The sequence below is a fragment of the Pieris brassicae genome, chromosome 11, assembly GCF_905147105.1.
Source record: "Pieris brassicae chromosome 11, ilPieBrab1.1, whole genome shotgun sequence".
NCBI classification, from domain to species: Eukaryota; Metazoa; Arthropoda; class Insecta; order Lepidoptera; family Pieridae; genus Pieris; species Pieris brassicae.
The window spans coordinates 6,629,127-6,656,078 of record NC_059675.1 but is presented as its reverse complement, the minus strand read 5'-3'; the positions used below and the strand labels follow the sequence as shown (position 1 = coordinate 6,656,078).

Below are 26,952 nucleotides of genomic sequence, written 5' to 3'. Positions count from 1 at the left end.
ATGTCGATTATTATATATACCAAATCCGAATTTGGTTGTAGTATTATTAGATAATTATACTTAAGTATTTTGTTGCGCAACCTAAATAATCGGTATCTCCAAATTCATTAAGGCACGACTGGCGAGGAACATTTTTGAAATATCTTAAAAAACGGTTAAAAACGAGCATAGATTCAGGTAGCAGTTGCCTTATTTACGAAGTGAGAAAACAGTAAACACATTTACCTTTACAAATCTAAGTCCCCGGCTAATCGTTATGGTAAACAACTCCATGTTATACGCATACAAGAACAGATAGTTTAAAGAGCATTAACTAATTTGTAGGAAGTTACTTAATCTGATTAAAAGCTTTGCTAATCCGCTGACGTTTACCTGCCTAATGTTTAAAAAAAGCAAAGGTATTTGTTCTGGAATTGAGGCTTATTCACTATTTACAGTTAAGTTTTCGTAAATACCATAGGTATGGTTGTAAAATGTGATGATAGGCGCCTCCACGACATGGCAGTCGAGATGGGAAACGAAAAGACGCCACGCTCGCTTTCAAATTAGAATTTTACGATCTCTTCGTGTTAGGTTTATTGTCGAGGATTTATCTGCGACCGAGATGAGGTCGTTTTCCAAAAATGACTCACAACAAACATAGGGTTTAATTATGATTATACATAACTTAAAAAGTCAAAACATTTCCTAATAAAGTTTGGAGTTATATCTAACTCGCCGTAATTGCTTTACAATGTAGGAACAATTTTCATACTTGATTGCTAAACTGAATTGCATTAAATATGGCATTGTGATAAAGAAAAAAAAGACATCAGAATTCCTTCGAATGGTCAAAAGGTATTTTGATGCAAAATGTATACATACTTCATTTTATTTAAATGAATAACAAGAGGCTACCTACGTTGGCTAGATAAGAAACGTTCTTTTTTAAGAATTCGGATCAACTTGGGTGGCATTCTTGAAGTTCGGGCGTTGAAGCTGCCAACTTGCGTTTATTGATAAACATCCGTGAATACTCAGTTTTCATAATACTCTATCATCTATTATATCCATATAGCCTGTGAGTGTAATTGAATCTGTCATCTACATCTGTTGTTATCATTATTATGCGCGACCCTTCCTGTAAATTGTGAAATCGAATGCATCACAGTTTAGAATATTTACGAACATGTCTACTCGGTAGTATTGTTTTTACATAGAATGTAATATTTTTGTACACGTTAAGTTTACGCACCACTACAAATTTTACTTTTATTAATATAAAACTACACTCGATTATGCATACAAAATTCTGTTGATATTATCCTCAGATACCCTTGAAAACAATCAATAGTAATAATAAGTCATACAAAATAAAAAATGTAATAGAAAATGTTTTTATCAATATAATACTTCGTATTGTTATTAAAATCGTGTTAGTTTTTCTATAAAATGTGTAAAATGTGAGTGGGCATTGCCTACGCAGCAGAAGTAGAGCGACCACAGCATCTGGCCCACGGCCAACTGAATAGCAGAAATAAAACGTTAAACTATCAACATTCCAGGCCAATTCATACGATTATCTTTTCGTTTTGATATATGTATTATGTTAATATATATGATTATTTAAATCCTCTCACATAATTGGCACTTAATCAACCTGTCCAATAAACACGCAGTTACACTAAATACTTCGAGTAATGTTCGCATTTCATACAATAATCAAAAATAGTAGGTAGGTACTATTAGTGTTTATAAGAAAAACGTTTCACAATTAACATTAAATTCGTAAGGTGCGGTACTTCAAAGCTGTAATAATGTACGATTACGTCTCCGCTTAATCGTCTTAGGTACCCACTTCGCGGCGAGAATGTTTCGTTTTACATCAAAACCAGTTTCTTATGTATCGGTCTATCTCAAAAGTGATTCCGCTTTAATAACTTCCAAGTGATTATCTGTTACGTTATGATTTGAGATCCTGTAGTAACTAGTGATATGAAAAAGTCCTCATGTTTTCCTGTTAACAACAACTAGGACTGCTTGAATAGGTACTTATGAAATACGGTGAGTTATAATCAATAACATAATTAAAACAGTTTTTGAAAAGCTATCGCCTTATGACTGGACACGATTATATATAACACAAGTGTTAGTACCAAGTATATATTTAGGTAGACAGATACGACCTTCGAAAATTCTACGCTACACTAGGAACAATATCAAAGTCGATTTAAAATAATACATACTCTTTTTGTCCACAGTCCAATGAACAGGATTTGCTTTTGGAATCACAAATCATGAAGTTTATGGTGCATTAAATTATACGGGGGTTGATTTTGTTTCAAAGCTTTTCACATAGGGTTGCATCGTGTCGGCGAGTATCAAAGGGATTTAAATGATACCAATAGCTTTGTGCTACCGCGTCCCTTTGTCGGCATCACTTTTGGTTCCTTCTATAGGACTACGTACTACTGTCTCCGTAGCGAATGACATGTTGCCGATAAGTTTAAAGGATGCTGGGAACCGCAAGCGTCAAACAAGGTTGAGTTGTTAGAAGTGTATCAAATATCTACAAAATGTGTAAATTTTGTTTCAAGTTACAAGGAAACCCAGTCAGGCCTACTGTTCGATTTCATTTAACCGACAATTAAGTGGTTTTTCAGAATGCAAATAATCAATCACTATTATTAATAGCTTTCGTAAGCTTTCACTAGTTTCGGTACAAGTTGTGTATCTGCAGTAAAACATCTATCATATCATATATAGTTTTAAACCTATAAGTACTGCTGTAGGAACCTAATGAAGACATATTTTAATTCCATGATTTTTATTATAAGGGAGAAGATATTTTTAGCGGCAATAAAAGTGCTATACATCTATAAAACAGATAAGACTCAAACTGTTAAATGTATCCAAAAATAGGGGCGTGGGCTCTCCGCGGCTGCGCCGGAGCATTGATACTTATCTCAAGCCTTTGATCTGTCCGCTATTATGGCGGACCGCCTACATCACATTGTTTTGTATTTGAAAAACTCTTGGCGTAAAATCTTATTTGCTTCACTCCGTAAAAGATTCAGTTTTAAGCCGTTAACTTCGCAAAATGTAAGACTAAATGAAAATAAGCTTTGTAATAAAGTATACATTTTTATTTCCCGGCTAAGTATATATTTTTGTATTGACGACATTGGTATTGTTCAATTAGTGACATAAGAAATTGGCAATACGTAGATCTAACCTAATTATTTGTTGTCTATCAGTAATGACCGTATGCTTTATTGGAGTCTTTTAAAAATCGACTTAGTATACGTCGTGAATAAATAGTGTAAGACATTTTAGTGTTACCTAAGACAAGATGGCGTATTTTATGAAAGAAAACATAAACATAACTGAATGTATTTTATATTATTTTTATTTGCTACAGCTTCATTATTACCAACAATATCATTCAATGCGATGTCTCTAGAATAATACAAAAGTTGTTGTCATTGTTCGTTGTATCATTTGTTTATGAAAGGATATTACGATGAGTACTGAGTTCGTCGTTCAATTAAGTACTTCTTGCAGGAAGAAGCTAAGGATTAAATAGGCCAACATTACTAAATATATACCTAATGATTTCAAAATTTTGAAAGCTATCTCTTTACATTACGAAAATGTACAGAAAAGTTTTTGGGAAAGTTCTTTTTTATCTGTGTTCATGCTTAATTAGACATTTCAAATGTTATAATCATTTCCTCATGACTAGTTACTACCCGCGCGTTCGCGTTAAAACAGCAAAGCCTTTATTAATAGATAATAGCTATATACAAATAATTTCCAAGATGAAAGGTTTATTACCTAAAGTATTTTTGTAGCCTTTTTTAAATCTAGGTTATCTATTGGTGAAATAAGATGAACACGTTTTGTTCTGTGTAAATTGATGGAAATCTTTTTCTCAGTTACATTCAGTTATTTTTTTTATCCTGTGAGAATCGTTGAAATTTGTTGCTTTAGAAGTAAAACCCAGGACCATTGAGAGAGGCATCAAGTGCGTAAACAAGTATGCTATACAGCGCTACCCGAATACTTTTTGGCCTATGGGCACGACTCGCAACTCCGCTTCGTCCGCGCGATTAAATTAATTGGCTCTATATTTCATCCCTTTGTCGGCTACCGCTTAAAAGTTATATGTTTTCTACAATCTCCATTAGCTTCACCTTTGCTACATCGACAATTAAGAGATACGGCAAAGCTAAACAATTTTGAACTTAAAATGATTTTAAGATAATTCTAGTAAAAAGCATAAATATGTAGTTTATTTATTAAAAGTTCTGTGTAACGGCTCCGACTCCAATGTGATATTTACATTGTCCTTTATTTACACCAATATGAAGTATTAAAAAAAAAAATCTAAGCAGGGGTCTTAGTCAAGATGCCTTACGCTACTAGCGTATGTAGAAAGTCGAAAACTAAAATTGTATGAAAATGACAGTTCGTGTCGACAATTCTTCATACAAATTTAGTTTTCAAATTTCTTAATACACGACTGTTGAGGCATCTTGACTAAGCCCCCATTATACTAACCCGAGTTTCTAGCTTACAGAGTTACAGAACACGTATAGAAACGTCTAAAAAAATACGGCAATTATGATGTAACAATAAGCGTTATAATAAACGTTCCTCAAACTTTAATAACAAAACAATAACAGATGCATATTTGGACATACGAATACGTACAATGTATGTTAATAAAACTGTAGAAAACAATAACAGATGCACATTTTTTATGGTTTGATTTAAATAAGAGTCCCTCGATATTTAAGAATGAATAATAAATAGCAAAAGTTAAATTTGTCTTAAGTCGCTTATAGAGGTATTGCTATATATGTATTAGTCTCACTTATAGAGGTTCACGCGTGAAAAATGACTCATTTATACATGTTTCATATTTCATGTTTCATGTTTCATGTTTCATGTTTCTTACTGATAGAGGTTTTAGGGGGGAAAATGACGGGACCCGGTTAATATACCCATTAATAGAGTTTCTCGCATACCCGTTCTCGTTTAGTTATCACTTACTCAGGTTTGATTACATTTCATTGGAATAGTAAATTAATAACTATAGTCTTTGTTTACAATCCGAAGGATTCGCAAATACGTACGTTTTAACGTGCTTACTTGAAGCACAACATTATGTTGCCCTAAATATAGTAACGTAATATCAACAATTTTTTTTGTGAGCTTATAAAAAGTGTCCAAATTGACTATTTCGAGGCGTGCCCTGCGGAGGCGGCGGCAGTCAAAGGCTTCATCGTGATCAAAGCGCCGACAGTGAATAGCCGCCGCTTTGATCTTGCCGCACGAAGTGCAAATTATGTTGTAAAGACAGAGAGTGGCGTGCCCGCCAACCGGTACCCTTGTAATTAATTCAATTCAATGTAGCATGCCCCTGGCTCATTCAATCATCATCTTAAACGCCACGAAAACATAGTTTACAGATTTTACTGACCACAAATAAATTTAAGTGCCTAATTATAACATTGTTACCGTGTAATTTATTTTTATTTTAAAGCAACGTTGCCTGTAAGCTGTAACCAGTAGCTGTCGAACAGTGACCAGAAAGGTGTAACTGCATTTTATTTTAAAGCGCCGACGTCACTTAAGGCAGTTGCCCAAGCGACTTGAATAAAAGTGAAGAAATACAAATCCATGATTTCCATGAAACTTACAAGAGCAACAAAATTTCGTTGGGGCAATTGATGGCCATTATGCACTGGTCGTTTGTAAACAATAACCGGTTCAAAGAGGTACGTTCTCTTTGAGCGTATTTTGCGCGCCGACGGACGGAGCATTGCTTACAAGTTGCCGTTCCGACCGGTGCATAGCCGGCCACACGGAACGAACCGAAGATATCTCGTGAAAGGGCGGACGCGGCGCGGGCTGCGGGAGGATCGAGAATCGAGAGCCGCGTGCGTCGACCCTCGCTTCTTTGATGGTGCCGCGTACGTCGTCGATGCCGCAAAGGTCCGAAGATGCCGCTCGGCTCTCCAGTTACCACGCACACCTGCCCATTGCGGCTTACAATCTTTATCGCACTCAATTCGTATTATTACTTTAAATACAAAACCAATTAGCAAACAGCTTGAATTACTTAGATTCATAACTAATGTTATGAAAATGAAATGTATTGGGAATGTGTGTGTATCTTTCTGATGGCAGTCATCAGATTAGTGCAGGTATAAATAAATTCGAGACGAGCGACAAGAAATCGGAGTCAAGAGTACTCAGAAACGCTATTTCCGACATTCCAAGAAGATGCAACTTGTACATTCAAGAGTGACAGACGAAAATACCTCTCAAATACATAATAGCGACTTTGTTCTAGGAATACTATAGCAATGATTCTTAGTTCCTGTAAATGTAAGTGTTTTGCTTATTTCTCCAGTTGAGAATATCAAGATTTAGATTTATCTTAGAATACAGATAAAGTTAGAATAACATAGACCTACTTGCCTACATAACAATATCAATGCATAAAAAATTATTATTAACAATAACATTTTAATTTCCATTCAATATTTAACAAAACTTGGCACACCTGTCAATTGTTGTAAACTTTTACTCTTAATAAATAGATTGAAAACGATTCATAGTTAGTTAGTCATTAATATATTCTATTTAATATATTTGGTATTATACATTTGCATAAAAATACTATTAGATTCCTTCATTTCAATTTATCGCCACAAACACGGCAGGCAAATCAATATCTCTTCAATATCCTGCTATAAATTGGAAATCGACAAATTCTGCGTTCTACGGCGAAATCTCATTTCTTGTGGGACAAATTCTATTAACGGTAAAACCTTTCGTATTTCTCCGAGGTATACCTACACTGCTATCTTTTCGTTAGGCTGTCATCGAGGAGCGTATTGATCGTTAAAGCCGGAAATGGAGATCTTGAACTTTTAACCACAATTTGCAAGGAAACTTTGGATTCGAACCGTGAAATCGTATAAAAAGTGAAGTTGTATTCTACTTAACTTTTTAGTGTAGTAGTCTCCACTAGTTTCGTCTGCACTTGCAAAACTTTTTAAGTTTTCCATCCTTGCATACTGTACGTATTGTAAAAAATAATATGCTTCGACATGTGACTAAAAATTTGGTACTTTATTAAAATTTTAACGAACGTTAAGAACTACAACAGCGATAATATATTTCATAAAAAATACGAATTTAATATAAAATATATAAGTATATGACTAAAAAACGTACGTTATCTTTTCCTATTAAAGTGGTCTCATTGTTTACTTTATAAAAGTTACCCCCGGTGTTACACAGCGAAGCTAGGAACCCGGATTTCTCTATTTGTTCTATTTTTTATTTCTTGACAAGAGCGCCGCTTTGGTATCGCTCTTTATCTATCAACTTGTGTAAATAAAGCCGAGAATCATTGCTGTAGCGTAAATAGAAGAAAGAAATATTATCGAGTTACGTAAACTTCGAAGGAATTATCACCGACACATGTAAAATAATTAAATAAAACCAGCCAGGACCGTGCCCCGTCTAATAAGAATTATAAACTAAACCAATATATTAAAATTATGTATGTTCTATAAAAGGCCACATTGTAATCAATTCAGCTTTTCTAAAATAACAAAAAACTATCAGACAGATTTTTGTTATTTTTAGTTATTGGGTAAAGGCTCACTTTTAATATTTGTCATTCACATTAAGACTTACATTGATTTGATTACGATTATTAGCCTTTCTCTTGTTGCTGTCTGTAATTTTTCAACATCTAAGATAAATTATAACCAGCTGCCCACTGAAATATTTCCGAACTATTTCGTCTTAGGGTCCTTCAAGAAAAGAGCGTACCAATTCTTAAAAGGCCGGTAACGCACTCGCGAGGCCTCTGGCATTGAGAGTGTCTATGGGCGTCGGTATCAGTTAACATCAGGTGAGCCTTCTGCCCGTTTGCCCCTTGTTCTATAAAAAAAATATAGGGTCTAAAAACGTGGTCAGTAGATATGTACCTTTCTTTTGCAAATTTGGTGAGGGAGGATTCACCAACAGAACTTGAAGACGTCTTAATGGCGCCATAGGGGAATGGCCCCACGGAGAATAACAGTAATTGTATTTACCTAACTTTTCCATTAGGGACGAGTCAAGAAAATGTTATTTTGTGGATTGTGTGGGCTAATGTATAGTAAACATATATGTTTTTAATAAAAAGTAATACATATATTCATAGATATTATATTAACGTCATTTTTAGAAGCTTTTTACGACCAACTATAATTATTGCACTACGGAAGTGTACATGAGCGTTGATACCTATTCAATGGGAAATCGGAGCGCTATTCAACAAGAAAGGTTTCGATTTCCGATCGAACAATACTATCGAATACGAGTTAAAAGAGAATAAACGCACTTTTTATTGGTATTTTGACAGGATAACGCTGAGAACGGACGAGTTAACATGATTCCGTCGAATATCTCATCCTGCCTTATACGTTTATTAGCGCCAAGCAACGCGAGGGAGCGTATTCGCGTCCGGTCGAGCTTAATCAATTCTGTCTAAATATTGATCTTTTTTACATTTCCTTTTTATTATACTCATACAAAAGAGATTGAGAAGGCAGATTTCCATTGTCGAGTAAATTATAATCAAAGCTGTTTTGAACCCCTTAATGTATATTATACCTTGAATAGGGACTTTTAAATACATACTTAAGTAGAATTTCCTACCCCAGTCTATTATATTGATAAGTTTTTTGTAAATTGTTCTAAATAGGTAATATCTATATAAAAATAATTCGTAAGAGAAATAATCAAGTGACTATGAATTACGAATATAAACAATATTTTAAGAACATTTCTTAAACAATTGGGCCACATTTAAAATTGACTTAATTAATATAAATAATAACAATTCCAAACTAAAGACTTCACCTGCTACAGCAGGTTGTTACTATTGTATAGTAAAAAATAAACTTTCTTATAATTCTGTAGAACAATACAATACTTATTCACATATTTTAATCTTGTTCGGGGATATTGAAGAACTTTTAACGTTACAGTCGCTGCATTGTCAAATGAAACGAAGCGAACGATAATGGAATTTCTGAGAACAACCCTTGTGTTGGGGCTCGGCTTGCCGCTTGTGCGAGAGGGTGCAGTATGCATAGGGTGGGGCTTCGGCCATCCATCACGCCACAGGGGTGCAATTAGACGAAGTATATGTGCTGACACGCCGCGCCGCCGCCGACTTGCATACGCCAACTCACCATCTCTGATTATCCTTGAAATTAATGTCTAGATTTGTCATTATGTTGATGACCTAGGTAGTTAAAGTAATATAAATATGCTTATTCTTATAATAAAATAGATATTTGTTATGTTAGCTACTCAATATTCGGGATAAATTGTTAGTACAGTAATTTAGGTAGTCATAGTCGGTCACATAATTTACTTCAACACGTAAGACTTTACTTCGCTATGCTTTTTTAAATAGCTTGTTCTCTAATCTGTCATAAAAGTTTGTGGCTGAGTCCATTCTTTAAATAGTATTTGGTTACATATATTTCAATTATTGATATACTCTTAGAAATTATTCTATAGGCGACCCTGAGTGCAGCTGTTTGTGTATTTTCTTTAATCCATATTAATTATGTTAGGGAATTCAATCTGTTATTTAACTAAACCGATAAGAATTTATTTATTAATTTTAATAATAAATATAACTAATTTATAAACGCATATATTATGTTTTACGGAAAATACAAAACGAATGTCTTGAGAAATCGAGGCTCGCGCGGATGATTCCGTCAAAGCTTGAACTGCTACCGTATACCGCTGATTATTGGCAGATAAGGAATAAAAACTTGATTTATGTTTAAAATTGGCTACCGACGTGCTAATGCGCTGTGAAAACCGAACGATGAATTAGTATCGAATGAAGTTTAATGTTGATGTTAAGAGACTGAAATAAATAATTATTACTTAACAACACGTAGGCTACATTACATGTATACTGTGGTCTACATGAAACCAAATTGGACCTATTTTATTATATTAAAATCAGGTTAAAATTCTTTCCAACCATTATTTATACCCGATACACAACCCTGAAAGATAGGCCCTACTAGTTTAAACCCTAAAAATGTATTAAAAAATATTAAGTAATTTAATACCTCCCCGATAGACAGTCAGAGTGATCGTAAACTATTGATTTACTTACCGACAGCCGGCAGGCATGCGGTCTTGATAGTTATTTAATACTTCATTATCATCAGATCAAAGTCAAATGTTTTAATCATATTTACTTAACAATACAGACAAATTATTGTTGTGGTACTGAATGACTTGTGTCCACGGTCATGTAATAAATAAAAAAATTGCGGTCATTGGTTAAAGATTTATGTAACTTGAACATTTAAAATAATCAGTAATAACATTATATTTATTAGTCGAGAAGCTTATTGGCAAAAAATAATTTACGTTTTAAATTTGTCTTTTTTGGTGGTTTGAATTTCTTGTTAATTTGATCGAAGTTAACATTATCAACTATCTCAGATTGATAGTTTAAAGTAACAATTAAAGAAGTAATAAATCAAATTATGTGGTTAATAACGTGCCTAACAGGCTATTTGACAAGGCTTACATTTCAGATTATTTATTTCAGATTATAGGAGTTATACTTATTGTTCTGTTTAGATGTTCGATTCTGTTTGTGTTGACTTTAAAAATTTAAATGAATCAATCATAATTTCACGAACCCGCCAAAACGATTTTCTAGGCAAGATGGCGTCGCTACTGAAGTCTGAAGCATGAACATCCGTAGAAATGTCAAATTGGTATTGACAACCAAAAAATATAAACGTAACCACAGTTTATGTAGTTGCTTTATAACTGCATAATAGGTATAACTTCAATCATAAGGCGTGATCTGTCAACTGTCAATTGTTGAAAGTTCGATGTTCAATGTTCATTGTGGAAGTAAATTAACAAATTCTCATCAAGTTGAAAGTTGAAACGTGTTGTTTTTAGGTTAAGTTTCTAAAATGGGAAAAATAAGAAAACGCAGGCCAAATAAAAGCCAAGCTCCAGAAGTTGTTGAATCTATTGAACATGAACTTCCGTTAGAGTCAAATGAAAATGCTATTCAGACAATAATAGATCAGTTGCAGGTTCGTAAAACATAATTGTTATCAAACTTATTTACATATATAAATGTTTTTCAATTATATCTTACATATTCCAGACTGTTAATGTAGAGGAGAAGTATTGTGGACTTCAGACATTTGCTATGCTGATTGAAAGTCCTGAGAATATTGAGAAAATTTTTGAACAAAGTCTCATAAAAATAGTTGCACCTCTTCTTCTTGACCCCTCTGTGTCTGTCAGAAATGCAGCTGCAGGTTCGCTGCGCAACCTATCAGTTTTACAACATGTATGTGAAGCTTTAATGGAGCAAGATGTTATGACACCTCTAGTCTGCTATTTTCATCAGGTAAAATTACATTGCATTCCATTGTAATGATTTAAAACTTTGCTTTGCTTTGAAACAATTTTTTCTGATATATTATAACAGTTTACAGAGACATGGACTCCAGATGTAAACTCAAAAACAAAAGATGAAGAAATTGATACATTCATTCAGTGTGTCAATCTCCTGTTGAATTTGTGTGAAAGTTCAGGTAGGTGTTCATATTCAATTAAATAATTGAAACTCCTTTTAAATTAGTTAATTTTTTTATTGTTAATTTCAGATCTGGCAGTCAAATATTTAACTGAATCACGAATACTGGATATTTTACCAAGATATTTAGACATAGCTACATTTGGAAGTGATATTGTTATAGCTGTTTTGCAATGCATATTGGTAGTAGTAGAAGACAATAATGTAGGAATCAAAAAAATTCATTTGGCAACTGAACAAAATTTTAAGGGATTTTTGTTATTAGATAGCAATGAACCTCAAATATTACTGATAAAAACACTAGCAGCTGGAATAGTTATAAATATTTGTAATGGGAATATTGCATCATTACCAGTGGATGTAGTTAGCCAAATAATGCAAATACTAGCAAAAACATTATTAATTGATCACAGAATGGCATGTAACCAATTATCAAGCTCTGTTCCTTTACAAAATGGTGCAGGGAAAATTGTCCAGACAAAAGGAAAAGACACTCTTGTTTTACAGAATCAGATTAAAGCAGTGACACACATGTTAGATGCCCAACAAAGTGCTATTGAAATATTAGCTAATATTTGTTCATGTGAAGGTACGCTTATACTACCAGTTATCACAGATGTCACCTCAGGAGAGTACAACTGTGTTAATTAAATGGGTCATTAAATTTTCCTTTACACCTTAAAATGTTGTTATGCATCTAGCCTGTAGGATGTTAACAAAATCTTCAGAATCTTTACAATAATCCTTAGTTACTTACTGCCCAAATATCTTTATCAGGCTTAGGTTGCTTTAAAAAACAAACATTGTTCCTATGATGATTAAAAGTTTTTTTGGCATTATAGATGATGATGAAATGGAAGGTGATGAATCATCAGAGAGTGAAGAAAACATTGAAGATGATCTTATTACCAATGGAGAAACACTACACTCTGAAGACAAATTACCCCCAGAGGTTCTAGAAGCAATGATCTCCCTTGAACTATTTGATAAAGTTTGGTCACGGACTCAATTACCAGCAGAAAATGTTCTATTAATTTTAAAAGAATATGAGGAATCTTTGCTTGTTTACAAAAAGTAAGGATAAATTAAAAAATGTATTGATCCTGCTAATACACCACCAGACCCCTACAATACATACAAGCCTTCAGTATACTAGTACTATCTATACTACAGATTTTTGTGATTAATTATTTTCAATTTTCTAAGTTAAGGATGTCAAATATCATCTATGTAATAGCATAATTTTGCCTTTCACTATATATATATATATATATACAGTGTAAACTCTATATAGCGACACTGACGGGACTACATTTTAGTAGTTATGTACATAAAAAAGAGTCCTTATTTGAATGCCATTGCGTATAGTCAGTTACTTTTCTCTGACGTCTTTTGCTGCACCATTAATTTGGTTGTACTTTTTTACTTATTTTATTTATATCTTGCGATATTTATACATCTTGGTGATAAGTATTTTTCCAATAATTAAGGTGCTACCAAAGCATTCATGCTCGGTGGAGGCTTAGTCTAATCTATTAGAAAGTTCGTATGCATGATGCCGACAGTCGAGTTTATTGCCGGAGTTCGTCGATAAATGGAGGGCCGTTACATGGAGTTTACACTATACATATTATTATTATTGAAATATTATATACATTTTAGAGCCAAAGTAACATGACACTCCTATTTAATTTATAAAATTTCTTAATATTAATATATTAAAAAGCCATTATTTTATTTACAGAATCCACAACCTTCAAACTCGAGCATTATTATGTGTAAATAATATCCTTATGGCTTTACCAATAGACAAGCTTGGTGGAGTAAACAGTGTATATAGGATATGGGTGGATGCTGGAAAATTGGTATTCAAACAAAACTCGGATAATCTTAACTTAGTTGAGTCAGCCACAGCGGTAATGAGAGCTGCCCTGGATAAAATTAAATTTAGAGAAAATGGCAATATTAATAACGACAGTGGTTTGTTTAGTGATTTGGCTTTGACCGATATTGAGGTAAGATGTAATTAAGATGCTTTTTTGTTTCTTTTTCTTTTAGTTAAATAAAAACAATGCTTTTTATTTTAATGATATCTAATATATTTCACATAGACCGACAATATTTCGGTGTTAGTTGTCTTATTTTTTAAGTATCTCATTGGCCTGAGCCTTTGCCATTGTAACTTGATATTGATTAAATTAAAATATATTGATAATTTAATTCGTGAAGTAATAATGATTGATTTCTACCTTTCTAGATAATGTTAAATGGAATAAAGGACTGCCAAGTCCCAGAAATTAGATCTAACCTTATTCGTATGATTGGTATATTGGCTCTCCTGTTAGTAAATAATATAAATGATACAACTACTACAGTTATATGTACAATAACTGAATTTTTATTGGATCAAGCACATAAAGAGAATGAAGTGTGGGTTCTGGCTGAAGCTATAGATACCCTTGTAGATTTATACTCGGAAGATGAGACAGATGAAATAGCAGCAAAAGTGAAACTTGTTGAGAAATTAAGCATTTTAAGTCCAATATTGAAAAATAAAGTAAGTGATTAAATATTGTTTATCTTCCTTTTACATATATTGCATTCTTAATTTTGTAAAATTATAATTATAATAATCACATTTTATAAAAAAAATTGAGAGTGTGTTAAATGTCAAAGGTGTTAATTATTGTATATTAGTTATTGATCAAACCGAATTCGTGCAAACCTCTAAGCCATGCAGGCAGGATGGCTTAAGAGGTTACTGAGGTTACTGCATATGGCTTAGAGACTCTAAACCCTTGGTTTGATTCCTGGACCAACCAATATTTATTGTTATGGAATGTTTGGTAGAGAAGGCACCTACGGGCCTTAAAATTCGTTTGAAGAAGTAATATTTTATAAAAAAATTAGATTTCAAATATATATCAAAATTTATTATAACGTCATCGAAGGGACTACATATTTGGTCTTAAAAACCGATAGTCGGAACAGCCGATCACGTTTTTATTAAGTACCTAATACTTATACCCGCTGGGACCTTTGATTTTGGCCAATATAACCCATATGTTGTTCTAAACGATGTGGTAAACGGTTTTGACTAGATATATTTTTTTCTTTTTCAGTCACGACAGCAGCGAAAGCTCCCAAAGGAATACAAAGTTTTGGTCTCTACAGTTAGTTCTAACCTTCCCAGGTTTATTAAATATAAAAAAGCAAGGATTTGTAGCTTATAGGAAATGCTTAAGTAGCAGATTATTTATAATGTTTACATTTATACATTAAAATTATTTTATACATATAAAACATATCTTTTTGTTTCAAAATCATAATTTATTAAATAACAAACTGTTAAAACCCAACATTATATAAATAGAAATCTATACATCACATTGGTTAAATATTATCAAAAACACATGTATTTATAAATATAATATTTTCCAATTAAATAATACATGCTTTGGTTTTAAAAAATGTGATATAGTCTGAATATAATAAGGTAATTATCACAAGGTCTTAATCTACTTTGTATTATGAATTTATGACTTATATAGGTAACTTGTTCTGAAATGAGTTTCAAAAGTAGTGATTATGTTAGTAATTTTTTTGTCTAATACAAAATAGCGAAAAATTTAACAATTACGTCTTCTATCCAGGAATGAAAATGGTAAATTTATTAAATTTACGCGACAATTACATTTACGTAATAGGCATAACCGCTTGTGTATTTCTAAAAAATCATTTTCTAACCGTAAATAGCCATATATACTACATTAACAAAATTCCAAAGGAATCTATTTTTAATGGATATTAAAAACCTCTTTTATATTAAATTGTAAAACTTTTCTTAATAAGGTTATTAGTATTACTTTTATTGGTCATTAACTAGATATAAATTATCAGTTCAATTTAAAACGCATTAGTTTATCGTCGATAAATAGATTGGCTTAGTAATTGTTATTTAATTAAATTTACATTATTTTTTGTCAAAAACCAAAATTGAGATCTAAACATTACTCATGTAACAAAAATTAAGTTTTTTTATATTAATATTTGCATAAATATGTCAATGTACTATAATTCTGTTTATGTTTCTGGATTATTAATCGGTGAACTAGATCCACCGTAGTGACTTCTTCTGGGCTTTGGTATCGGGTTCGGTGATGACATGTCACTTCGATCGAATTTACGTTTTATATCAGAAACGGAAAGACGTCCATCGTTGATCGATAAGTCATCGTCGTTTAACGCTGAATTTAATTTACTGATTTCCCTTTCGAGTTCTCTAGTAGCTTTATCTATTTCTATAAATTCCTTTTCGGTGCTCGATACGGAATTATCGATACTTTGCTTGCGATCCTCATACAATTTACAAATAACTTTCTGTGGTTCTTGGTTACTATTTTCGTCAACTTTGTTATCATTTAAATTGATGTCGTAGATGGCATAACTTCCATCGATTGTATTTGTTAAGCTTTTGCTCCGTTTATTCGAAAGATTGTAATCTTCCAAGTTACCTCTTCGCAATCTTATATCATCTTCATTAACGCTAGAGTTTCTTCTATATCTATTAATATTAACTTTTGGAAATGAAACTTTATTTAGAATATCCTCTTCGAAATCAGAATTATTCACTATGTCTAAATTCTCTGTTGTTTTTTCCCCTTTCACCTCTGTCTCCGTTATATTATTATTATTTAGACTCGTTTGAAGAGAGGATTCACTTTCGTCTGTATAAGCAACTTTGCTTGCTGTCTGTGATTGATCTTCATCCTCAACTATTTTAAGCTCAATTTTAAGGTTTAACTCATCTAAATCCTCAACAACAACATCCGTTTTCTTATTTTCAGTTTCAGTAATGCGCAGTTCTGAATCAACCGACGAGTTAATCTGTAATGTTTCAAAAAAAAATTAAATCTAACTGTCTACTTAAGTACAGCTCTTAGTAGTAAAATTTAATTTTTAAAAGCAATAGCGAAAAGAACAATTTTTTTACTCAGAGTTCCAAACCTAAGTATAGGAAATAGGTAATTTACCGAATCGTCTGCAGCAACCTCGGTAGCTGGAGGCGGTGGCGGAGCACGGTTCTTCTTTCTTCTAGAAGCGCGAACGGGGGGTATCGGCGGTTCCTCGAAGGGATTGGTGCTTACTATACTCAATCTGGAACCCATTATATCACTGCGAGCCATTCGTGGCGTATCACTGTAAAACAATTTTGTGGTACATTAGTTATCGTATTCTTATTATGTCACTATCAGGAAATCTGTTTTGACGAATAGTAGAACTTCGCTCATAGATCTAATGCCGGTACACTGCAATTGTGAATAAAGTTAAATTTGTTCTTTTGAAATATTATATAATTAACAACCTAGGAGAAATGTTAACATCTTGGTGTGAACTTCGTAGACGTTCTTGAAACCGTGAACGTGGCAATGGCGTTATGGAACCGCCATACACATAGCGGTCAGCTCCCGGTGAAGTAATTGTACTTCTGGACATTGAAGAGTCTGAAAATATGAAAGAAATAATGAATATAGGTAAAGAGGAGTTAATCAAAATTATCGTTGTTATAATTGTTTAATTATGTTTGTGTTGTTCTCCTATTATGTTTTTATTTTATTTTAGTTGTTTTAGTTATCTTATCTCTGAATGAAAACGTCAAGAAAAGTTCTATAAATATAACTTGTAGTATTTATATATATTGTTTATTTTCATATTGAAAAAAAGATAAACAACGGTGTTATTAATCTATGTTGAATACTGTTTGATTATTGCACAAATGTAATTTTATTATGCTATCAGAAATCAATTAGGTTATATATCTTTCACCCTCTATCATTAGCTTTCCTAATAAGCGTAAAAATACATTTGAAGATCGTTTAAGTCAATAGTTGTGGTTGTTTAGTCTTATAGATATAATTTAATAAAAAACATCTTACACTGCATAGCTCTTCTGAAGACTATAGGACTGCTATCTCCATTTAATTGGTTAGTAGGCTTACTTGGTGTAGATATGGGAATAGGTGTTTGCTCACTCTTTTTCCCTTTTTTCATAAAGGATCGCAGGGTCCTGAAAAATCAAAACAACGTTTTATATAAAAATAATATAATGAATACCAAGGGCGCATCAATTTGAACTAAACATCTTATTTCATAGATTATGCTATAATAACGAATTTGCACGTGCGAAACTAAGTTGTGAGAGTCGAAGTGCCATCTCTTATTGTAGTATAAAATTCAGTAAATTTATGGTACACATATATATATGAATAATTACACTGTCAAAATTGAAAAATAATTCTTAAAGTTCTTATTTATTAAGCTTATGTTATACACATATACACATTTTTAATCTCCGTGTAAATCTTAATTTAAATTTAAGCGACGTAAAAGTTCGTGGAAGAGCGGTTACAATAAATGAAACCTTTTATCCGCACCTGTTTCTTGGTAACAACAAATACTTAGTAGTAATTAATATGCCTTTCTGGCAACATCTCAACATAATTCAAATACAATGTGGTATTATAAAATGTTCAGGATTAAATGAAAAAATTGCGCTATTATTTGTGCGTCCAATTTTCATTGTTGAGAAAGAAGATCCCACAGTCCGGTGAGCGGATGCCTGTAGGCGTAACTCTGACAAAAGTAATGGAAGTTTAGTGCACTTGATTCCACTTGAGCGGTCACAATTGTGCCGTGACGGATCGGCAGATTAACGGCCGAGAACCCAAAGCTTTGGGTGCCCTGATAACCCAATATGGATGTTTATTTTTAGCAATTTTATAAATTCAATAAATAATTTTATTATGTTTTGTTTAGGATATAGTTTAAAAAGAACTCCCGGACAGACCACCACACTCCTTGCGTTACTTTCATACGTTCTAACATTGAAACAAAAGATTTTAAAATGAAAGTCTCATAAATCAAATCGATTTATATCACGATTATTAGAAACCTACTATATTTTGTGGCAATAATAAAATCCTTCTAGATACAAAATACTCATGATATGTATAGATATAATAGTTAAGTTCAACAGTTAATTTTTCTTTGACATTTAAGAAGCGCTTGAGAACGTCCTCTGCATGCGCCATTAATACTAGGTTACTAAAAATAATGTAATATACTAAGCATTTGGAAAGACAAGACAATAGATAACAAATAACATAACATTTCGAAATAAGAGTCTAACAATAAGAAATTAGGAAATTCTGTTAATTTATTAAATATTCGAATGCCCTCAGTCGGTTATGTCCGTGACCAAATTGATTGCGTGTATCAATGCATGATATGTTACAAACAATGAACGTGTTTTACCTACTTTTCAATTGATTTCTTCTGGTTTAAAGAATTGAGTATTACACTAATTTAAAAGTTAATTTCCATGCTGTCAGAATAAAACGCAGTTGAATTTGTTATATTTTAACTGAAATTAAGGACACAATTTTAAATTATGCTTTTAAGTTTACCTTAATATCATATATATATATCTGTTTTGTGATCATTCTTCCTTAACAGGCCTTTTGTAAATTTTGAGTCTTCCTTCACCGTACGAATGAATGTTAAATAGAAGGAAAATAACAGAGAAATTGTAATTTTTTCATACATTTAGTATATAAGGGTAACATCTTGCCGTATTTGTGGAATGAAGATAGATAAGCGTGCGAGCCTAAATAAACATATAGCAGATGCTTGCAAAGACGACGTCATAGTCTGAACAATTTAAAATTCCATTTAACGGATTACTACGTGATTATAACATTTGTTACGGGATCGTGACAAATAAACTAATCGAGATTTATATAATAATTTGTAAAATTGTGATAACTAAACGCGTATCTAGTAATCTAGTAATTAAATGGCTTCCTTGTAACGTATACCTTCCAACTGAAAACTACACTCTTTCGCCGGGAATATCAACCGGATATTTTTGAGCTTAATGATACGCAAAGCAAGGTTCGCAACCTTTTAATGCGACTTTCCCTTCTCCCCGTTTAAATATTATACACATTTTAACAGTACATTCTTTTGGGCAGAACGACATCGTTTTGACATCTAAAACTTTAATAAGACTGCCATATGTCAACGTGAGAGTGACATTAAATCGAACAAGGTCGTACGATAATACGTGATTTGACCTGTTATTGAAGTTGCTCTTTTATCCTTCAATAACGATAACGGAATAATTACAATAATTATATGCAATTTAAACGACTCGAATATGACGTAAGTTACAGCCTCAAACCCCTGACCCGCGTGAAGTTCTTATTGTAATGTTTAGTTGTAGTTTGAATATGTTTAGTTGTACTTACTTAGTTAATAATATGACAATGCAGTAATTACTAGCTTCGACTCGAACAATAATTGCTCTGCCAGGCTTTGCCTTGTTAAATGATTACAATAAGCAAAAACTTATTTGTTCCATGAACATGAATAACGATATCGATAAACCGGCGATGATTATTAATCAATAAATTATTATTTTCCGTTGATTTTAAGCCAGTATGTGGCTCCCGAGGCTAGGACCTTCCAAATGTAGGCAAATATAGTGATAATGAATGCCTGAAGTAGCTCTAACCAAACAGTGACCCACTTTCCAGTGTTTAGGAATTTACGATGAATCATTAGAGTAAATAATTACTTTAACAATATGCTTTAAAACGTATTCTTATAAAATCTTTAAAGGTTATCTTAGATTAATTAGGATGAATTATTCCATCCATTTTATTTTCGTTTTGCAGTTAGTTTTCGTACTTTCAATGTTGTATTAGGAGTAAGAAGAACCATGTTCATAAAAAATAAGTAAAAAAATTCAATTGTAATTGGTTCAAAATTCGATGAAAGATGCGTATATATAATATATGAAACTAGCTTTTACAGTGTACTAAATTACGGCGCACACATGCAGTTAATATTAATAAACTGCCATTTAGTTTAGTAATAAGATATACTTGAATGAATATGAAGGCCACAACAGATTATTTATATAATTTTAATGGATGGAAACCTTTTCCGTAAACTGAAACTCACACGGAAAATCAATAGAACTTGCATGCAACCATTTGCTTCATTTGGTACTCTACCGCATAAAGACGGGAAAGATTTTAGATTTCGATTTGCCTGCGGCGTAAACAGGCTAAGCAATAAAAAAATTGTTAGTTAAGTTCCTGGCTAAAACCAAATATACACATTAGATTTACTCAACCGTAATATTTTGTGCAACAGTTTCTTCAGTAGCAAGGTAAATGTTTCCTTATATTCTAAAACAACCAATAGTAGTAGTAGGACATGCTTTTATGAAGAAAACATCACCATAAGAATATATATCAATGTATAAAGGTTAATGTTACCTGTAATGAGACAAACGCGTTTTGGGTCTACGGTTTTGAAAGGTGAAGGACATGATTGTTTATGAACGTTACTTATGCAGGTTGAGCATCTTATCTACGATTGGTTTTGTTGGACTCGGCACACCAGACCTCGAACTTAAATAAATTAATGTTATCCACGAACTTCTTCAAAAAATCATGAACACACTAGGTTTGAAAGTATACATTATGCGTTCATTTATAACGCATTAAGAAACATAAATTGCATATTACATTAAGTACCTAATTAAACAAACAGATCCTGCAGAAAATAAACCAAATGAAATCTTTGGATATTTGCCAAGACACGTTCAGGAACAACCATATCCATTTCCGTTTGTTGCGTTGCTAAGTCAATTTTGAACTCTAAAATGGGGTCCTGAAAAATAACTTGTATATCCCTAATTCATATTTCACTATGAGATTCTTTAAAAAGTTCGTACACACCATTTATTTTTTATTAAAACGTTAATTTAAAACCTTTCTTCATATTAACAAATATAAATAATCGATTTTTTTTATTAAATCCATAATATATTGGGAATATTGAAAATACATTTTTTTTCTTCGACAAACAATTCACCTATACTACTGAAAAATAAGAGTGTAGTTTGTAAGCGAAATGGAGTACTGAGGGTATGAAACTTATACATTTTATGCATGTGTTTTTTTGTCATACTCTACCGTGCCCACCTTATATGTTTGTAATTTATTAAGTATAATGTTTGTAATTATATTTATTGGGTCCTTAACCCTCTCGAACGGTGACTTTGAAATACATTTATATGTTGAATATGTCATTGGCGGTATCGGGGTACTCTTTTATTTGCAGAGGCCAATAAAATGACATCAACTCTATAAATATCGTAACTTCAAGACGTGCATATGTATATTTAAAAGTTACATGCACATACTTGAACAAAATATCTTGTTTGTTGTTTTAGCGTAGAACATTATTCAAAAGAAATAAATTTTCAGCCTTGATATGAAAAGTTATAAGAACCTGTTATATCAGTTATATGATAAATAAACGCTTTGTTTAACAGATATTTGATAAAAATTCTAAAAAAAACACAACATACTTGAGTGTTTCTATATTCTGCGTACGTTAATGCAGTGAACCTATTGCCTGTTGATTTATATTTATATATATAGTAGAATTAATTATATATTTTATATCCAGCTCATTTGCTATAATGAGATTTATTAGAGTGTGACATAAACAATTTCGCAACACATGACTCATTACTTATTCCCAATGTATTTGTGATTCCATAGGTTGTTACCGGATAAATAATGTTACATTGATATTATATTTCAATTCTTAATAGAAGATAGCGGGCGAGGCAAATAATAAAACATGGATAATTTTAACGTCTCAAATTATTCATTATTCAAGGTTGTACATGAAACATAATTTAAGATGACGCATACTGCAGTTATTAACAACCGGACACATTACCGTGTACAAACATTAAACCTTTGAACAATCCTTACTTAACCAAAGTTACCTTCGTGCGGTCGAAAACCGCACAAATTTTCCCTTTTCGACTTCTGGTTGATGTAATTGTTATTTAAAATGTATTACGTTATTATTCCGATATAATATACCGGAGTTATATGTCGAAATTGTTTAGGCTTGCTTATTCTTTAATAAAATCTTCACGGAAACTTACCAAGAATTTCTCAACTCCTTTATCCCCGTGAAATTAATGCTATTAGATCTCTTACGTCCTATTGTCCAGAACCTTATTTTATTGTGGTTATCGTCTTCTCGGAAGGGATTCAGGTGCTCCGGATAATCGTGGATAGATATGGTCTTTCTGGAAGCCATGGTCGTCATTTTACCACTTTAATTTTACATAATGGTTACACAGAACAGGCGTCGACCAATTGGTTTTATCTTATATCACTGGTTAGTTATCACGCACTGATAGCAAGCTGTTATCACTTTGAGATAATTGCGTTTGTTTTCCGAGGCGGAAAATAAGACCGCGCTCCTCGCACGTTAGGAGGCACACTACTTGTAGTTGAAACTTCGAGGTAGTTAGCACTAACTCTGAGCCGCGTAACTATCCTCAGTCACACTTTACAACAGAATTATTAACACAGAACAGATAAATAGGAAGTTTTATAAACAATTTTATGAGCGATCTCATAATTATTAAACAATTTTCACGATATACACATGCGCTCAACGAGAAAGCGATTTGTAAACTGTTCATTTAATACATTTATTCGTATACAAAACTTCCAAATTAATTACTGTTTTAGAGGTACGTAATACTTTAAATGGTTATTAAGAACACGATTTGTTGTTGGTTGGCGATTAATTCTGAATTGTGTTCGGGAGAAATTAGGTTAGACTATAGAAAATTGGAAACACCACGTTGTTAGTTCAAGTTTTTCCTGACGTCAGCGGTGAATCGCCTTCAAATGCCAAAGGTCGCGTTAGAATGCTTACAAGAAACAAAATGCAATTTGTACAATGGAATAATCGAAAATATAATTACTTAAAAATAGTACAACGTGGTAAATGTTCTTCAATTATATCCTATCTAAATTTTATCCCTGATTTTCCCCTCCGAAAATCACCAAAAGATGCTTATATTGAAATGTATTGGAATCCTAAATAATCATTATTATGTTAACAATGCGAATCACATCCTCCTGAGTATACATTTGTTTATATGATGCCACTGTTTGATGACACAAAATCTATTTAAAACGATCACGCTATACTAAATGTTTTACTGGTATATTTATATACATATTACAGCAAATCAATTTACGAGCCTCGAGCAGTGGTTCTTATCGACTGAGTTCTATTTTAGAATCTATATTGTCCCTGTATATAAAAAGTAAAGTCTATAGTGGTATATGATTGCAAAATTGTATTTTATATTGAACTTCGCTTGAAACCTTTACATTTTAATAGTACCGAAATATGTTTTACATATATAGAGTTAAGACCGTATGTTTGCTAAACTCTTTATCAAATCTACTAGTGTAGCTTTGACATAGGATCGTAAAATCAATAGGTACTTATAGTTAGATATAAGCTGTATTTGTAAGGATTGGGGACAGATGCAAAGTGGGTATTATAAAATGAATGTGTGAAAGTTGTGTTATTATCGCGAGATAAACATTTGAGTCAGTCTTTGTTTTTGTTCTGTTGTTCATTTAATTAAAGACATTGTTTTGTAACGTATTCATTATGACGATCGACACATTCGCAATGGAATAATGCGTTGTAGAGTAACCATCATAACATAATATTGAAGAAATCAATAAATGAATAAACTGGTCACTGACCTGTGTCAATTTAACAAGGCGACAATTTATGTCTTTATATTACTAAAGTCCCTTGAATTGAGTGATCACAGCCTATCATGTTTTGAATAGGGTCCCTGCTATATAAAACAGACTTCATAACCGTCTGCAAATAACTCACAAGCAACACAAAGATTCGTATAAGCATCAGTATTTGAACACGGTACTTCTTTACTACAATCCTCCATCCTACTTTCGTTGCTAAATTAGTACACGGCGTACAACCCAACGGTATCAGCCTTATTACGCCCATTATTACAGGTCTTACAATACTAAGGTACGGGTGATAGCCGAAGTACTCTAATCATTGACTTTTGATTATTTAATTCAGCTTTCTTTGTGATTTTATATATCAGTAACATAAATACAAGCCCAATCATTGCCTTGGCATTATAAATCTTAAATAGAATCTCACGCAATAAATTGGACAGTCTTCTATTGATCTGTTTTTGGCGAATCACACGTAGTTTTTGTAATAATTCAAATAAAAGGAATCGAATATCGAGGAATTAAATAAACCTCTTATTTCAAATAAAAGCGATCTGCTACTCGTGTGAATAAAATACAGTTTTCATATTCGTTCTTGCGATGCACTGTTAATTGCTCTAGATATCGCAAATTCATTGACTGGGTCGCTCGGTAATTAATCGTTATCAATATTGGAATATCTACGTATAATTGTTGACTAAGTACTTATATAAAGAGTTTTAACAGCATATTGTACCTTAGTTAAGTAGTTTTTGGCTGTGGTTACGATAACTTAATTAATTTATAACAAAAGTTCTGCATTAGTTTTTTTATATGAAAATCAATTATACGTTTACAATCCAGGTAAAATATAAGTTTTTTCAACAATAAGCTTAATATTATAATGTATTGTATTGATTGTTTAATAAATAGTAATGTATTACCTGCGAGGGATTGTTTTTTATATTACCAAGTAATTACTTATGTAATCACTAATTATATTTTAATTTTAGTCGCTCGTAACTAATATAGTTGCAAGTTATTTTAAAAACTTATTGAATATAATTATTTACTAATTAAATTAATTAGTCTTGATTAAATTTTTTGTTAAATAATTTGAATTTTGCTTCTATAATATTCTGCCAATATGATTTGCAATACATTGAAAACACAATGTTATGAATATTCTGTGTAAGCAGGCTATGCAAATAAAAGTAATAAGTGAAACCAGAGCACTGTACCGGTGTAAAGTCTAGATTCTACCATTCAAATTAGCCATCGATTTGCCGCATTACAAACTTCCATGACCTTATTCCAACTACGATTTTCACCTACCAGGGTTACATTCGTAAATCTGGTATTTTATAGTGAAAATGGGGCAACTTTTTTTATAAATTTATAAATTATATTATATTTCTTTTTTAAGTTTTTATAACCTTACTAAGGTTGACTGGAAAACATCGCACGTTAGCGATAAAGCATCCCGTTGCATTCCTAATAATTTATGTTACTTATTTTTATTTGTAATGTTACGAAGTTTAAATAAATATATTATTCTAAAGATATAAAGAAACACTCAGCAAAGCATTCTAGACATACTAGTTTCGTATATCTATTCCTCACAGATAAGCCTTGCATCTTGGAAAGTCAAATATCATATTAATCATTCTCGAAATCCCACACTTTAATATTAAACGAATTAAATAAGCTAAGGCATTGTTCAACTGGGACATGTGAAACATCTTCAGAATGTGGCTGTGTAAGTTTAATAGGAGTGACAATCAATAATGAATTCTATTTATCAAAAATTATTCGATAATTAATTTGATTATTACTAATTCCGGTCCATGCTAGAAAATGTCAAGTAACTCGAGTATTATGAAGATAACGGCGTGAGCGACGAAAGGAAACTGTGACTTACCTCGGAAATTGCAAATAGGATGCTCTACTACAGATGACATTGAGCACCAATCATACAACTCGAGCTAAATGGCAAACATTGAGTAAAATAATGCACATTTTGCTTCGCACCAGTATTAACCCCTTACTTATATAAATACCCATTTACTATTATTACTATCGTTTTGCTATTCTTGCGTTAGCAGATATCTTACATGTTTAAATTATAATATCATAAGTACAACAAAAAATGGTTGCAGGCCACCCAAAAAACAAGTGCGGGTAAGAACCAACATTTTTACAGTAAATATTCCCCAATTATAATTCCTAAAATAACTAACAAAGAGTAAGAAACCGTGTGGGTGATATTTTCACAAAACAATTAGTGGCATAACTACCAGCTGGGGCCCGTGGCATTTTTTTTGATGGGCCCCATCAATTTTAATTCGTCACGTTGTACTCAGTCAGTTTAATTTTAATAAACTTCGAGATTTTCAGCGAACTCAATTACACGTTGTATATTTCTCTTCTATAACTCCTCTCTTAGGCCAAAGGGAATGGTTTGTAGTGCCCACGATAGCCCAGTGCGTCTTGCATTCATCCATAGAACATAATATCTCAATGCATTAATCATCTATTCGCTAGCTTTTCGGTGAAGTAAACATGAGGAAACCTGCATACATTTTACAATTTTTTGAGCTCGCGGCCTCTTGGGCAGGGGCC

General features: G+C 32.4%; 2 protein-coding genes across 3 annotated transcripts; one reads left to right on the top strand and one right to left on the bottom strand.

The window, feature by feature from the left end:
• The first annotated feature begins 1,841 nt into the window (after positions 1-1,841).
• On the top strand, positions 1,842-14,955 carry LOC123716582 (HEAT repeat-containing protein 3). Of its 2 annotated transcripts, XM_045672395.1 has the most exons (9): positions 1,842-2,043; positions 11,014-11,153; positions 11,228-11,476; positions 11,558-11,663; positions 11,736-12,254; positions 12,508-12,739; positions 13,410-13,680; positions 13,923-14,222; positions 14,788-14,955. In XM_045672395.1, exons 2-9 carry the CDS (start codon positions 11,028-11,030, stop codon positions 14,896-14,898), a joined length of 1,914 nt encoding a protein of 637 aa, XP_045528351.1. In that variant the 5' UTR covers positions 1,842-2,043; positions 11,014-11,027; the 3' UTR covers positions 14,899-14,955. The 2 variants fall into 2 exon arrangements, with proteins under 2 accessions (XP_045528351.1, XP_045528350.1); XM_045672394.1 differs by lacking the exon at positions 1,842-2,043 and having other exon boundaries at positions 10,953-11,153.
• A 146-nt stretch (positions 14,956-15,101) lies between these two features.
• On the bottom strand, positions 15,102-23,225 carry LOC123716583. The gene is made up of 5 exons (XM_045672396.1): positions 22,707-23,225; positions 17,602-17,732; positions 17,031-17,169; positions 16,699-16,864; positions 15,102-16,552 (listed from the first exon to the last, which is right to left on the bottom strand). Exons 1-5 carry the CDS (start codon positions 22,871-22,873, stop codon positions 15,749-15,751), a joined length of 1,407 nt encoding a protein of 468 aa, XP_045528352.1. The 5' UTR covers positions 22,874-23,225; the 3' UTR covers positions 15,102-15,748.
• Between the last annotated feature and the right edge of the window lie 3,727 nt (positions 23,226-26,952).

Bases quoted from the DNA above. Each gene is read 5' to 3' on its own strand.
- LOC123716582 (XM_045672395.1), top strand. From the start codon at position 11,028: ATGGGAAAAATAAGAAAACGCAGGCCAAATAAAAGCCAAGCTCCAGAA. The intron at 12,740-13,409 runs GTAAGGATAAAT...TTTTATTTACAG, and splicing joins TCTTTGCTTGTTTACAAAAA to AATCCACAACCTTCAAACTC. The intron at 13,681-13,922 runs GTAAGATGTAAT...CTACCTTTCTAG, and splicing joins TGGCTTTGACCGATATTGAG to ATAATGTTAAATGGAATAAA.
- LOC123716583 (XM_045672396.1), bottom strand. From the start codon at position 22,873: ATGACGACCATGGCTTCCAGAAAGACCATATCTATCCACGATTATCCG. The intron at 17,733-22,706 runs GTAAGTTTCCGT...TTGATTTTTCAG, and splicing joins AAGGAGTTGAGAAATTCTTG to GACCCTGCGATCCTTTATGA. The intron at 16,865-17,030 runs GTTGTTAATTAT...ATTGTTTTACAG, and splicing joins GATGTTAACATTTCTCCTAG to TGATACGCCACGAATGGCTC.